Here is a 15,915-nt window from a genome sequence, read left to right on the forward strand (position 1 = left end):
GCTTGAAGCAATGCTAATATTTCCAAGGGAAGGAAAAGAACCGAGTCAATGAGAAGGGCCAGTCGTCCTAAGCTTTGAAGAATAGCAAGGGGAAAGGCAAGCAAGGTTCAAACCAAGGGTCCCAACCTCGCAAAAAGTCTAGAACATCATCGATAAGGCTAATCGTCTTGAACCAAAGAACAAGCCGAATCTTTAATTTTGTTGTGGTGGAATTGATCACTAGCTAGCACTTGTCCTGCTCTGTTGATGTTGATTTCCAACACAACTGTCATTAGAAAAAAGCCAAACTTGTTGAGCATGACAACTTGGGAACCGAAGATGTGTAAAATGACACGGCTGTAGTCGTTTCAGATTTCATTGAGCAAGATAACTGCTAGTGAATGTGATTGGCATGTTGCCGACTTAGAGTTTTCCTTAATGTTTTTGGATAATCTCTATTTTACTTTTGGATTATTGGGCCATTTTGGGAAGTTTTTGGTTTCTTAAGCCCTTAATGGTTATTGTTTGTTTCTTTTGAAATTTTTATTCTCAAATAGTTTAAGCTGATAAAGTTTACCTTGGAAAACTTGTTGTGTGACTTAACTTAAATTTTCATAGGAATGTCCCACAAAGTTTGTTGTTTAGCAGTTCAACAACACACACTGTTTTATGTAACTGCATTTATTTCCTCAATTTCACACCTATTGTATCCTGGTGACAACAATCGATGGCCCTATGTAACTAATAGAGGGGCATGGAAAGACTCAACTCATGTTGCCCAATGGTGCTTTGCTTACCCTTAACGAGGCCTTATATCCTTCTCGTTATGGTCGAATGTTGTTGAGTTTTAAGGACATCCGAGTGAACAAATTTCATTGTGAAACATTGGAAGAAAATGGCGTTTAATTACTTTGCCTCACTTTCACTTCATGCAGCTAAAGCCAAATCTTAGAGAAGTTGAAAGCACTCTCATTGGGTCTTTATATGATGACTATTCAAAAGATCGAGGCAAACCTAGCCATTTGCCTGAAGCTAATTGATTCGAGCACTTTCCAACTCTGGCATGACCATCTTGGACACCCTGAAAGAAAGTATGACGTGTCCCATAATTCGTGCATCATCCATTGGTAAAGATGAAATACGTGATACTATTGATTACACCATGTGAAGCTTGAAGCCGTCCTATGAAAACAGCTATAAAGAGCATGCCACTTTCTTAGAAAGGATCCAAGGAGATATTTGTGGACCAATCCAACCACCATGTGGACCTGTCCTCTACTTTATGGTTTTAGTTGATGCATGGACTCAATGGTCACACATCGCCTTTATTATCCACAAGGAATGTTGCATTTGCAAGATTCATTGCCTAGATCATTAAGTTGAGGGCACATCACTTGGATTATCCGATAAAATCTATAAGGCTAGATAATGCCACGAAGTTTATGTGGAAAACATTTCACGATTATTGCAGGAGTTTGGATATTGAAGTTGAACATGTAGTCGCTTATGTCCACACCCAAAATGGCCTAGTAGAAATGTTTATCAAACATATCTAGACGATAGGCCAAACCTTGGTAATGAAGTCCAAGCTTCCGGTTTTTGCTTGGAGTTATGCAATAATGCATGTAGCGAATTTGGTTAGATTGAGGTCCACTAGTACTTAACCCTTTTCTGCACAATAGTTATTGACAGGGTACAATCCAAACATATAGTGCGTGGCTGGGTGTGATATATGTGCCAATTGCGCTGGCATAACGTTCCAAAGTGAGCCTTCAACAGAGGAAATTGATTTATGTTGGTTATGTGTCCCTTTCCATTATCTGTTACTTAGAACCCTTAACATGAGATTTACTTACTGTCTTGTTGACTAATTGTGACTTTGATGCTTCAACTTCCCGTTGTTAGGAGAAGGTCACACTCGTGTTCTAGAAAAAACATCACCAAGCCTACCATAACCACTACCACCACCACAAATGCACAATCCCACCGTATACACCATCCTTACCATTGCCACAACCAACAAAAATCTAAATTGAAAAATTAATCAAATTGAGGACCTAATAACTAAAATCCCAAAAATGGCAAATCTATGACAACCCGTCCCAAATTTTATTATTTATAAATCTTAAAATGTGACATTTACAAGAATACCCTAGAGGCGAAGGTATTGATTTTCATTGATCGTTAGTTCATGATGCGTATGAACTATTACCTTACCGTATTCCAAAAGTGCATTGGTAAGAATTGTTATTTATTATCTTATTCATTTCTTATTATTATTATTTTTTTTGTTATGAAAAGGGTTGTGGGAGATTAATAAAAAGGAAAAAGAAGAAAGAAAATGGAGGGATGGCTGCCTGATGGCAGTGAAAGAGAAGGAAAGGAAGGAGATGGGCACTGCCCAATCAGAAATGAGGAGAGAGGGAGAGTGACGAATGGGAGAGAAGAACCAGGAGGGAAAGGAGGGAAGAAGAAAATGAGGGAATCCAAAACGGGTCTTCCTTGACCCGTGTGACCCGAACGGCAGGAACCATAGAAACCAAAGGTTTCCCGGCCAAATTCCAGTGAATTAAGCCAAACCATCAACTGGAAACACCTCCCTAGCTTTCTCTCTACCATTCCTACCCCTAAATTCATACAATTTGGCCTTAGATTTGGGAGAAATGCACCAGTGGTGTGTACGGGTGTTCGGCGGTAATTCATAAATCGTGAAGCTAACATAGCCAATTTTCACTACCAATAGGCTCCCCTTAACCTCAGGAAAAAAGCCCAAGTGATGGTAGGGGCGTCGGAGCTTCCATGGAGTCGAATTGAGTATACCTAAAAACTAGGGTTCCGGTGGGTTTTCGTGAAATTGGAGCCTTTCCAAGCCAAATTGGTCTTAGCCGCAGGTATAAAGTTTGTTCTACTTGCTGAGATCTTCATTTTGTGAAATTTGGTAATTTTTGGAAATAGTTGGATTTTTTGATGAGTCGGGGCGGTCGACCGCCACTCACGGCAGCGCGTGGGGCGGCGCGTGGCCAGTGGGCCGCCAATACTATTTTTAGGCTATGTTAAATGTCTTGAATTCAGTTTTGATATTTGAATGACGTAGGTTGATTGTTGGAACCTAAATTCTCTATGATATGTTAATAGGTATTTATGTGAATTGACGATCTGACCGTTGGATCGTTACCAAACTTTATTACATTATAGTACGTAATATTTGAAGAATGTAGGAGGTTACAGATTGGGAATCCGACATACGGATCTTCCCGAATTGAATTTGTAAGTTCGTAAAATAAATGTTAACTGCCACTTGATTTTGGGCAATTGGCGAAGATCCGATCATTTGACCATAATGAAATTTTAGTATGTTATTCTAGAAGCATAATGTAGATTTTTGGAATTTTTGGATTAGAAATCTGATATGTGGATCTTCTAGACCGAGTTATATAGGTAGACCCTACCGTCGATCTTCGATCGACGATTGACTTGTGGTCAATGGGCCTCAAACTATTCTAGAATGTCTTTGAGGATGTGCTTTATGTGAATTACGTATTTTGTTGATAAGAGTTCTGAGATGTGATTCGATAATTGTTCTAGGCACCAATCGTTCAGACTCCTCGATGTGCGTGCTAAAGAATCATAGCGTGGACGCCAGGTGAGTGAGTATTTTCCTTTCTATCGTATATATATAATTGATAATTCCACAAACGTTTATAAATCGATTATTGCTTATGATTACTGTGAATGCTTTGAAGTAATTGATGTGAACTATGAATGACTTGATCCCTATTTAAGGTATGTAGACAGTCTAACGAGACGTTAGATGCAACCATACAATAAGTGAGATACAATAATTGAGACAAATACCTTGCTTGGGAAATGGAGCAATGTGAAGAAAATTGGTGGAAATGTGAGTTTTAGCTTTATGAATTGGTGGTTAAATGTGGTCATAAATCGATGTGTGAGGCATAGAGAATTGAAGTAAGAAATCATCAGTTTTGATAGTTAGTTAAACTAGTGTTTAGTTGGGTTTATCACCGATAATTATTCCTGAAAGTAAATAATTGGGAGTAGATTGTATATTTTACGCCGTATTATATATTTTGGGAATACTATGAAATGCCTGATTCTTAGATTTGTATCATGACATATTCTTATATATATATATATATATATATATTACCTGAACCTAATTATTGTGAATGCTTTGAAGTGCTAAATGACGCTGCAGACGCTTAAGTAAGCTTCAGGTGAGTACATGTTGATGATAGTGAGTATGATTGTGTTTAGATGTATTTAATGCTCATTATCCTGCACCTCAGTGTTAGTGCTCCGCCCGTGGCTAGGGCCTAGCCTTCACGTGATCGTTCACCTCCCGCACCACACACTCACCTTGGATCCAAGGTAGGTGCCAACCTATCGTACAGACCATATTAGGTGGTTCCGACTCGTAGGTGACTTGCGATACTTCGCACAGCCTTCACGTGATTGTAGCACTTGAGCGTATTTATTTACACCCAACCTATCGTACATACCACTTTAGGTGGTTCCGACTTGTGTGCAAAACTTGGTAGATAAGCTGATTGATGAGATATGGGTAAGTCGTGTTGGAAATGTGCCCTAAAACCAATCATATGATGATACTTTATGGACATTTCACATGTTAAACTAATCTAGTTTAATATTAAGGGCAAACATTATTGTTTGAGCCGTCTCATATAAATGTTATATGCTTAAACGATAAGTCCAAGGAATATGTGATTGGAAGAATGCGATCTAAAGAAGTTAGATTCATGAGACCATTCTTTCGTTGACACATCCTAAACGTTCCTGATCATAGGATTGTCAATTGGGCATTGACAGTCCGTTAAGATCAGTACGTGCTATGTCTTCTCTCAGGGAGAGTGACTAGTCTCGAGTCATTGGTGTGTGTGACATCAAGACAAGTACGTAGGTGCTCAATAGAGAATGAGTTCACTGAACACGATCAACGAAGAGTTCTCATATTCATGTCACATTAGAACTCATGGTTGGGATAATGCAAATTAGTCTTTTGACCTGAGGCATCACAGTTGTCTTGTGGTTAGGTCCTTAATCTTTGATTATGTCAAAGTCACTCCATCATGAGGGTGTCCACGGCATCGTTGGGGTTAAGCCACTTAGCCATGGAGGCAAGTGAATGCGCAACAAGGGATCTCTAACCTTCAAACTGTTTGAGGGAGAATACTCTATGATATGATTGAGAATCTTTGGCCAAAGTATGAATGAGATTTAGGAATGTGTTCCAAATCACATTCAAGGTAATCATATAAGCACAAGACTCACATTGGATAGTAGACATGAATAAACTATCAAACCAAACAATGTGGTCAAGAGTATTGTATTAGAGAAAGACCGTATTGCATTTGTAATCCTAAAACTGAATAGGTTCTCCACCTCTTCTGATTAGCTTGGGTAACCATGACATGCTGCTAGGCGTCAACCATGGTTTGTGGAAGCCTTAAAAGTGTATTATCACTAACGGGAGAATTGAAAGTAAGTTTCAATTCACAATCGATTAGAAAGAGTTTTAATCGCCCACTGCCTCGCTAAAAGGAACCTAATGGATCGTTCACCGAGTAAGGTAGAGTTTGAAGAAACAACGGAGATGAGTAAGAATAATTAAATGGTTTAATTATTTATCTAAGGCTAGGATTAATTAATATGTTAATTAATCAAACGAATAAGTTCGTTAAAGACCTCGGGTTAGTTTTGGGCCGCAAGGCCCAATGAGATTTGAATGTCAAGCCCATTAACTCAAGTTGTATGACAACTTGAATAAACAAAGGGCTTGAAAGCCCAATAAACCTATAGGCCGGCCATGTGTAAAAGGATAGGGCTTTTGGTCCATTAGGTCACTTATTTGAAGGGACTATATAAAGGACTTTATAGCCTAAAATTTACTAAGGGTTATTTTTAGGGAAATGATGAGAACACAAGCTCTCCTTTCTCTCAAGAATTTCGGCCACCTTGGAGAGATCATCTAGCAATCAAACTCCTCCAAGGTCACTCATTTCTTCTTCATTATGCCTTGGTGATGAATTATTAGAGGTTCTCAATTTTGGGAACTTGGAGAAACCTTTTCATCCATCCAAATCCATGGATCTAAGATGCAAGGAATGAAGGCCCTCTCTTTGGGTGATTAGCCTTTGCTTATGCAAAGAGGAATCTACAAAGGTATTGATTTCTCAACTCACTTTGTTTTGAGTTGAGTCTTGGTTCACCTATCTACTAGGCTTTGAAGTTCATGGGTTAAGTTTTGTTTTTGAGTGCATATAAACATGATTCCGCCTTTTAATTGTTAATTGCATGTTGTTGATGTTGCTCAAATGAACTTGTTTTTCACAAATCTTCCTTCAAGTCGTACATGTCACTATAGGTGACTCCGACTTATATGTGCTAGCAATGATTAATGAGATATGTGATGAGTTATGGATAAGTCGTACAAGTCACTATAGGTGACTCCGACTTAGATGTGCTAGCATTGATTGATGACATATTGATTTAGCCGTACAGGTCACGTGAGGTGACTCCAGCTAACATGTCGATGAGATATATATGTTTATTGAGATCTATGGCATGATATTCATGTGGACTTTGTTATGCCGTGTATGGGATTGAGATAGATATGTATTATATTTTCTAGGAAATTATACAGGTGTTACGGCAAGGAGCTACTGCCTTTGGTAATTGAAATTGGTTTGAAAAGTTTTGTTCACTCACTCACATTTTCTATTTTTACACCCCTCCAGGTTCTAGCAGCAAAGTTTCGTATCGACGAGGATTCGTGACACTTTCTAGTACAGACGTCTTCTTATGATGGTATAATCATTATCTTACCTTACTGTACTATACCTATGCTCTGTATCACGTGTGAAATGGGTCCAGACCCGCTCACCGAGCACTTGTGTACTTAGGTACTTTTAGATTTCAATTGATTCACATTTTATACATTATCACACTTTATGGCTTCGTCACTTTTCAGGTGTCGGCCAACACGCCTCAATTTGGGGTCCTAATGGATATTCCGGGTTGGGGTATGTCAAAATCGGGTGACTAACAAGCATAAAAAAGAAATAAAAAAGAAAACAAATTGGGGGAAATATAAAAGGAGGATAATACCGTGAGGGATAAGAAAGAGAATGAGCGAGAGAGAGCAAGTAGTTTTTTGAAACAGTAAAAATTAAAGCGTTACCTCTGGTATAACTTCTAGAGGTATCGTTTGGTATGTAGACGGGACGGGACGGAACGGAATTGGACGGAACGGAATTGGACGGGACGGAACAGAACGGGAGCAAAGATGTCCTCGGATGGAAACAAGGAGGAAGAAGAAGGAGACGGAGAGGTTATAATTTTGTGTTCCATAGATGTGGAACGAGTCGTTCCAGGGGGGTGAGGTGGAACGAAAATTCACCCAAAACTCGTCCCGTGGAACAGCTCGTTCCACCCGTTTTAGGTGCACCAAACGTGGGACGGAACGCCTTGTCCCACTTTGTTCCGTCCGGTCCCACGTACCAAACGGTACCATATGTGCCAAGGGATAAACTTATGAATAAAATTTTAATTCAACAACGGGGTCCTGGATATTGGGGATGGTAATTAGGAGGAGTATCTGGCATGGATTTCTTAGTCGAGTCTGATTGTTTAACTGGGCAAAAGGATCATCGTAAGAATTTAAGCGAATAATTATAAAAGGGGTGTACTATCTAACACTCTCTCATGGACTCCTTATTAATTTATGTTATTTAATTATTTTCAATTTATATAATTCGAAGATCGAAAATTAAAAGAGTGTGATTCTTGAACAATGGGGGAACGGATATAACAGCACTCAAAAGAAAACAACTTTGAACATAGACGTGGCATGTGTCTCACGAAATGAAAGATGGACGACACCACAGCCAATTCTTTCCTTACCCAAGAAGCAATCGCCGCGTGAAATCAACGCCACGCGGAAAGCAAAGCCTATATAATAATGCAGATTCGACCGAGTCAGCATACAACTCTGCACTCACTCCCACAAAATCATAACCTCTAAAGCTTTCGCATTTCTCCATTTCTCGATCTCTCCGACAAAAATCGGATTTCGAATTTCCAAAAATCCATGGGAACCGCTCAGAGCCGGGAGGATCACATCACCGACTCCGACGACTACGAGTCGGAGGAGGAGGAGGAACAGAAATCGGAGGACGAAGACCAATACGACGACGCAGAGGACAACTACAAGCCACCGCAAACCGCTTCTTCCAACCCCAACTCCAAAACCCTAGAGTCCTCCGTCGACGACGTCGATGCCAGGCTCAAGGCCCTCAAGCTCAAGTACGGCTCTTCTTCCTCCTCTTCCTCCGCCTCCGCCGCTCAAGGCCAGAACGCCGTCAAGCTCTACCTCCATGTCGGTGGCAACACTCCCAAGGCCAAGTGGATCGTCTCCGAGAAGACGGCCTACTCCTTCATCAAGACCTCTAATGTCGACGGCGACGGTGATTACGACGACGACGGAAGGATGGACCGCGAGGGGGAGTGGGTTCTGAAAGTCGGGTCGAAAGTCCGAGCCAGGGTTTCCACTGACCTGCAATTGAAGATGTTCGGCGATCAGCGCCGTGTCGATTTCGTGTCCAAGGGCGTCTGGGCTCTGAAATTTTACACCGACGAGCAGTACCGGAGGTTCGTGACGGAGTTTCAGGACTACTTGTTCGAGAACGTGTACGGAGTCAAGGCCACGGAGGAGAACAAGGTCAAGGTCTACGGCAAGGAGTTTCTCGGGTGGGTTAAGCCGGAGGCGGCAGATGATTCGGCCTGGGACTATGAGGATTCCGAGAAAAGCCCAAAGTCGGCCACGCCGGTGCGGCCCAGCCACGACTTGATGGAGGAGTTCGAGGAGGCCGCCAATGGAGGGGTCCAGAGCTTGACTCTTGGCGCATTGGACAATAGCTACTTGGTGAACGAGAATGGTGTTCAGTTTTACCGGAATTTCAACCATGGGATTCATGGGAAGGGAGTATGCGCCAAATTCGATACCGGAGGTTCGAGTTTGGGGAAATCAACACCCAAGAAGGCTTTGTTAATGAGGGCTGAGACTAATATGCTACTTATGAGTCCATTTAAGGAAGGCAAGCCTCAAGCTAATGGGCTTCAGCAGCTCGATATTGAGACGGGCAAGATTGTCACTGAATGGAAATTTCAAAAGGATGGAACAGATATTACAATGAGAGATATCACTAATGACACTAAAGGTTCGCAATTGGATCCTTCTGAATCGACCTTTTTGGGTTTGGATGATAACAGGCTTTGTCAGTGGGATATGCGTGACCGTGCTGGAATGGTTCAGAACATTGCTAATGCGAATTCCCCGGTCCTGCATTGGACTCAGGGGCATCAGTTTTCTCGAGGGACCAATTTTCAGTGCTTTGCTACTACTGGAGATGGGTCTATTGTTGTTGGGGGTCTGGAAGGGAAGATAAGGTTGTATTCCAAGACCTCCATGAGGCAGGCAAAGACTGCTTTTCCGGGGCTCGGTTCTCCCATTACGCATATTGATGTAACTTATGATGGGAAGTGGGTGTTAGGTACCACTGATACTTATTTGGTACTTATTTGCACTCTGTTCACTGACAAAGATGGAACGACCAAGACTGGATTTAGTGGTAGAGCTGGAAACAAGATACCGGCTCCCAGGCTGTTGAAGCTCACCCCTTTGGACTCACATTTGGCTGGCACAGACAATACATTTCAACGGGGCCATTTCTCATGGGTAAGCATACTTATTCTCCTTTTAAATGCTGGAATAATTAGACTGTTTAAAAGTTTATTCATCTAGAATAAAACCTTGGAAGGTACAATACATCGTTTTTCTGTAATTGGAAATTTTGTTCAGTTACATGTATTTAGGTTTGACTAAATGGTGTAAAATGACTGTTGAATGATTCTTTCGGGTGTTAATAAGTTATTCAGTTCAGTTTCATACGTGTTTGTTAAATTAAATGTCCATCCATGTTAACGAGTCTTGAATGAGATTTTTTTGGGTGTTCGTGCTTTCCATATTTATCATTCAGCTTTGTGTTCTACCTATAGTTTTTCAAGATCTTGTATTGCCTGGATAATTTATTTACTCACGATATATCCATCAATAAGTGCTTTATTGTTTTGATTCAGGTAATAGCTGTATCTATTTTTTCGTACTATCATTTAACCATGTATATGCATGCGATAACTACACCATGTCTTAACTAGTGTGTACACTAAAATGAGAGAACAAAATCTCAAGAACACCAATGTGTGATCATTCAATGCCAATTAGGCAACATAAAAAAAGTACACATTGGTGAAACTTGGATGCTTTTGAATATATTTTTATGGAAAAAGATTTTGACTTGTTTATGACGGAGGGATTTCATGACTAGTGATTGTAGATTCATATTGCTGGAAAAGATTTTGTACACGTAGCACAATGTCATAAATGTGTGTAGCCAGAGAGTGCCTTTCCTTTCCTCTCTAAATTTGTTGGTGATAAACTTTCATGTCTTCTTTAAACAAAGCTTGGATTTTTCTCTGTTAACATGTTGTGGGTTTTATTTCGAAGTGTTTAAAAACTTAAGATGCAAATTAGATCATGAAGTGAGCACCCACAACACAAAAGCAACTAACTTGGCACATAGGTAACTAAACAGAAAACAGAGGAACAAACACAAGCCAGCTCTAACTACTTCTCATTTCTTATGATATTCACTCTTAAGTAGGGCCAATGGCTTGTTTTACAGTGCATCATACTGTAAGAAAAATCATATTGGCTTTATAACTATAGGTTCCGCACTAGCATAGAGTCGCCCTGCATTATCTCGTTTCTCAATGGTAGACTTGTTTCAGTAGATATAGATGTGAGATGTAAATCATTCAATTTAGTTTGTGTAACTGATTCCCGCCCATGAATTGCTTCGGTGAACATCGATACGATCTTACACTGAGCTTGCTGTGGTTCAAATGAATTTTTATGGTTCTGGTTCTGATTCTTGAGAAGATGACCTCAAGCATTGATTAAACTAGTTTTAATATGCATCTATTAGCTTACAATTGTGCATTAAATGGGAAGTTTTGAGGTATGCTACTACTTACAAGTAAATGTTATTGGTTTTAGAAGTGCAGAACTAGGTCTAACTTCTGCATTTGCATAGATTTACTGCTGGATTTTGTCTTTCTTGTCGCATTGTCCTGCTTTGTTCTCCTAGAAGTAGACTCATCCATTGTTGTTCTGAAAGTGTTTGCATAGAATGTTCAGTTATGTAGCTCTTTGAAATTGATAGGAATAGGAGCAGAAAAATCTCACTTATCTGAATAGGTACCAAACAGTAATGCACTGATTTGGGAAGTTGAAAACGTAAATTGGATTCTTGATGAAAACTGTCCTTATTGAGAAATTCCTTTTGTTGAAAACACGTAATTTCTGTTTACAGGTCACGGAGAACGGTAAACAAGAGCGCCACCTAGTCGCAACAGTTGGAAAATTCAGTGTGGTATGGGATTTCCAGCAGGTGAAGAACAGTGCTCATGATTGTTACAGGAATCAGCAAGGCCTCAAGAGTTGTTACTGTTACAAGATTCTGTTGAAGGATGAATCCATCGTTGAGAGTCGCTTTATGCACGACAATTATGGTACCAACTCCCCCGAAGCTCCGCTGGTGGTGGCAACCCCGATGAAAGTGAGCTCAATCAGTCTCTCCGGCAAACGATGATCTTCGCCACCCCCCACCTTTGTATATGAGAGTTAACTTCGTCTTGAATCTGGTGCATCTGGGATTTGTTCTTTGCGCGTTTTTATTTTTTTCCTGTCTTGTACTTAGCTTGTGTTTGTGTCCATGTACATGTTAGTTGTTCTAACTGATGTTTGCGTACAAAAGTTCCAAAATTTGGTTGCAACTGATTTGTTCATAAGTTGGATACTTGATTTTCTAGATTTGTGACTGGTTTGTTCTAATTTATTGCAAATGTATCTCTTTTCCCTTGGGACTTTCAGTATGTATTTCTGCTTAATATTTTGAACTTAAAAGAGTTAAAATCACCCTTGTACAATTCAAATTTATTTGCGCGAAACTCTTTTTCCTTTCGATAGGGTTGAAATTCCCGGTAAGGTTTTTATTGATAGGGTTGAAATATATATATATATATATATAATATTTGTAAATATGGAAAAACCAAATAAGAAAAACTATAAACAGTCTCTCAATTTTAACCCAATTGGAGAAATAGTCTCTTAATTTTACCCCAATTGGAACAATGGTCCCTAATAGTCCTTCAAAAATGACTCATTTCGACGGAAGTTCTAATGGAGTTGACGAAAAGAACCATAGCTGCGCGTTTTGATGAGTTAAGAAACCAATCTTCATGGATTTTTAGTTGATGGACCATTACTCCGATTGTGTTAAAATTAAGGGATCATTGCTACTATTTCCTCAAAATTTATCTACATGTTTGAATGATTTGCAGTTGAGAAATTGAAAACAGAATGAAACTTACCAAGTCACACACTCATATTTCGAAATATACAGAAACATGGAAATTCCAGGATCCAATTAATTAACAAAATTTCCCTTCAATACACGTCGCAGAATCACAGCCATCAACAGAGAAAATATACGCAAATATGCAAATCGATAGAACTATTTTTAGCTTCTTCTAGTTGACGAAGCTTCTCCAATGGGCTTTTCACGAATCCATTACCAAGGGAAAACAGTTCTGGCTGTCTTTTTAACCCCGAAAGCATTGTTTTACGTTGGCGAGATATCTCGAGAGTACTTCACTGGTGGAATGCTCGCAGAAGGTGCCATCCAAACCAAGGAGTCTCTTAAGTCGGAGTCTCTAGCACCCGACGGAGAAAGAATCCTTACCTCCAGTTCCTTGACGTTACGCAACGGTGAAGAGCACGTCTTTGTGAAATCTTCCGGAAAATTGAGAGCCTGCACACCAGTCATTGAGTCAACAAATTAAAGCACAACTTGAAATACAGAAGAGCATTACAAACTGATTAAAGAGATGGCTACTTGCCTCAACATCACGAACAAAGAGGGCTACTTTTTCAGAGCAAGCAAAATTATGGAGAAAATCGCTCAGGGTAGAAAAATGATTCCATGACCAGTTGATGGCAGGTTCTGAATCCCCAAGTTGGATTCTAACCTCCGAGAGATTTGGAGCTTCGACTGAAATGTTGTTCATAGACCTCAAATGACCAATAAAAGTGAAACAGAGTTGATTTGGAGCAGTGATTGTGGCCTTCACCGTATCTTGGCATCCATCTCTTATACAAATTTTTGCAGGTACCGAGCATAGATGTTAAATATCTTAAGTTGCGGCATCCAGACAAAGAATTCTCAACGGGTGGATATTCTGAGACAACTTAAGATATCTTGCTCCCACAGCCTTGGCATTTTGGCCATCTTGATCAATATCTTGCTCTGTTGTATCATCCTGTTTTCTGAGCTTTTTATTTGTGTTTTGACATTCTGGGATGTTGCTAAATGGCTTCCCTTCAGTATCCATAATGCAGAAATGAGCAGGATTTGTGAAGGGTACAAGAATATATATTGAATCTGAAAAAACAGAAGAATATATTCAATCAGGATTTTTAAAAGGAATTTTACAATGAAGGATTTTGATGGTTTTGGAGGAATTTCATAAAATGTTTGGAGTGTTGTCAAATTAGATTTGATAGGATCTTAATAGACTTTAAAATCTCGGTATAATCAGTTATATATAATCTTAAAAGATTTTTAACAAACTTTTTATCTACATTAAGGAGACGGGGTGGGCTAAGCCTCACAATGAGTTACTAATAATGTGGTTCGAATTCGCTTTTGGCGAAAATCGAACCTAAGACCTCTCACTTACAAGTGAAGAGGAATACCACTAGAAGTGGCAATTTTAAAAGATTTTAAATTTAGTTGTGGTGTTGCTTTAGGTTTATTCGAAAGATTTGAATGAGTTCAATTCCTTATTTTTATTTTGTAGGTTGAAATTATTATTTTCAAGTTTAATTTTATGATTGATTGGGTATGAAGTGGCGAGTTGGAGGTGGTTGTAAGTCAATGATCTTTGTTTTAGTTGGTTGATTTTTTTTTTTTTTAATTATAATTCAAATGAGAAACGGAAAGTCATATTTGATCATTGTTCTAAAAATCTACCTAGGCGGTGAAGGCCCACCACGATTTAGTGCAAATCATTTCGAAAAATCGATCTGGAGTTTGGTGGCCGCTTAGGTGGGCTAAGTGGTCCTAGGCGGCACCTAGGCGACTCCTAGACAGTTCTAGGCCGTTTTTTTTTTTTTTTTTTTAATTTTTATTAATTGTGTGTTTTTTTCTTTTTTGGTTTCATGGTGATATACTTATGGAAATGGTGTACCTAATTTGCAAATGATGGATTTATTACAAGTTCATCCAATAGTGAAACGAATTGGAGCACTTTTGAGGGGATACATACAAAGAAAGGAAATAAACTAGATACAATAAGGTTAAATAATTTAGTCTATGTCCAATCCAATGCAAGGATCTTGAACAAGAAGAATTTAGTCTATCATCTAAGAGTCCTCCTCATTATGATTATATGTTTATTGTTTTTTAAATATTGAACTTTATGGATGTATATACTTTGTGTATTCTTCTACTTCTATTTTTGCATTTTATTATTATTTTATTATCCATACAAGTATAGGTTTTTTTTTTTTTTTTTTTTTTTTTTTTGAAGGTGTAAATAGGCACTTATTTACAAGATATATAATAAATTTACATAAATCCGCCTAGGCGCTAGGTTCCTGCCCGCCGCCGGACTAGCACCTGTCGTTATTTAGAACCTTATATTTGATTGGCTTATATTTTTGTATCAATATATGTATGTTTATGTTTATGTTTTTATATTTCAAATTGTGCACTGAGAGAAATTCATTTGATGTTGTAGATGTCAACTAAAAAATCCTAAGAAATCTATGAAAGAAGTCCATACAAATCTATAATATAAATCCATATAAATTTGCCAAAATTAATCCATATAGTATTGTAGAGTCTATTCAAATCCTTTGAAATCTGTCACTTAAAAAAAGTCTATTAAAATCCTTCGAAATCAAAATTGGCTACACCATCATGTCTCTCCGCGTGAGATTTAAAAAAAAATTCACTATAAACATGGAGTCTATAGAAGTTCATTAAAACTCTAACAAACTCCAGGATTTACGTGTCTTCTAAAATTCTTCAAAATCCCAATCGAATGCCCCCCTTACTCATTACAGATTAAACAATTAAACATGGAAATGAGCAAATTGTATGAAGAACTCAAAACCCCCAAAACCCAAATAACAGCTTGCTAACAGAAAAACTGAACAATAAGAGAGAGGAGATAAAAGGAGAGACAAGTAGGAGGCTGACCTGAAGACCTTCACATGGCCGTATGTCTGCAGTCGCGGCTGATTGAATGGTTTTAGGGCAGGGCTGTCAAGAGGATAGGACTAGGAAGAGTAAAGAGCTCATGAGGAGTGTATTGAGTGTTGATTTAACTTCGCGGAAAGTGATTTCGCACACGGTTTTTTTCCTTTGCACACCCTATTTATTTTTGTTCCTTAATTATTGTATGAATTATTAAATTTGAAGGCCCATAATAACTCAGCTCAAAGCTCCATTTTGCTGGTCGTTAAAGAGACCTATTGATTAATTTACTTGATATGAGCTATATATGTGCCTTTTGTTCTTAAATTTAGGGACAAGACACCACCATTGCTCATCCTTCACGATTCACTTTGCCTCTGCCCATTAGAGTTCGACACGCTGATGAAATGAAATGGTCAACAAGTAGGTTTTACGTACGCAAGTTTGTCTACGAGTTTTAGAAGATCATGGATTTGCTAAATTGGAAATAGAATGAAACTGTAGACATACA

General features: G+C 38.9%; 1 protein-coding gene and 1 long non-coding RNA gene across 2 annotated transcripts; one reads left to right on the top strand and one right to left on the bottom strand.

Moving 5' to 3' along the window:
• The first annotated feature begins 7,998 nt into the window (after positions 1 to 7,998).
• On the top strand, positions 7,999 to 12,058 carry LOC103941899 (protein CYPRO4). The gene is made up of 2 exons (XM_009352098.3): positions 7,999 to 9,757; positions 11,454 to 12,058. Exons 1-2 carry the CDS (start codon positions 8,111 to 8,113, stop codon positions 11,730 to 11,732), a joined length of 1,926 nt encoding a protein of 641 aa, XP_009350373.1. The 5' UTR covers positions 7,999 to 8,110; the 3' UTR covers positions 11,733 to 12,058.
• Positions 12,059 to 12,503: 445 nt separating this feature from the next.
• Positions 12,504 to 15,646, bottom strand: LOC125472132. Its single transcript, XR_007254061.1, has 2 exons — positions 15,408 to 15,646; positions 12,504 to 12,953 (listed from the first exon to the last, which is right to left on the bottom strand). It is a non-coding gene; the product is annotated as an uncharacterized LOC125472132 (long non-coding RNA).
• Between the last annotated feature and the right edge of the window lie 269 nt (positions 15,647 to 15,915).

Source organism: the organism of the source record quoted next, unplaced genomic scaffold (assembly GCF_019419815.1).
Source record: "Pyrus x bretschneideri cultivar Hongxiangsu unplaced genomic scaffold, Pyrus_bretschneideri_v1 Contig64, whole genome shotgun sequence".
In the NCBI taxonomy this organism is placed as follows: Eukaryota; Viridiplantae; Streptophyta; class Magnoliopsida; order Rosales; family Rosaceae; genus Pyrus; species Pyrus x bretschneideri.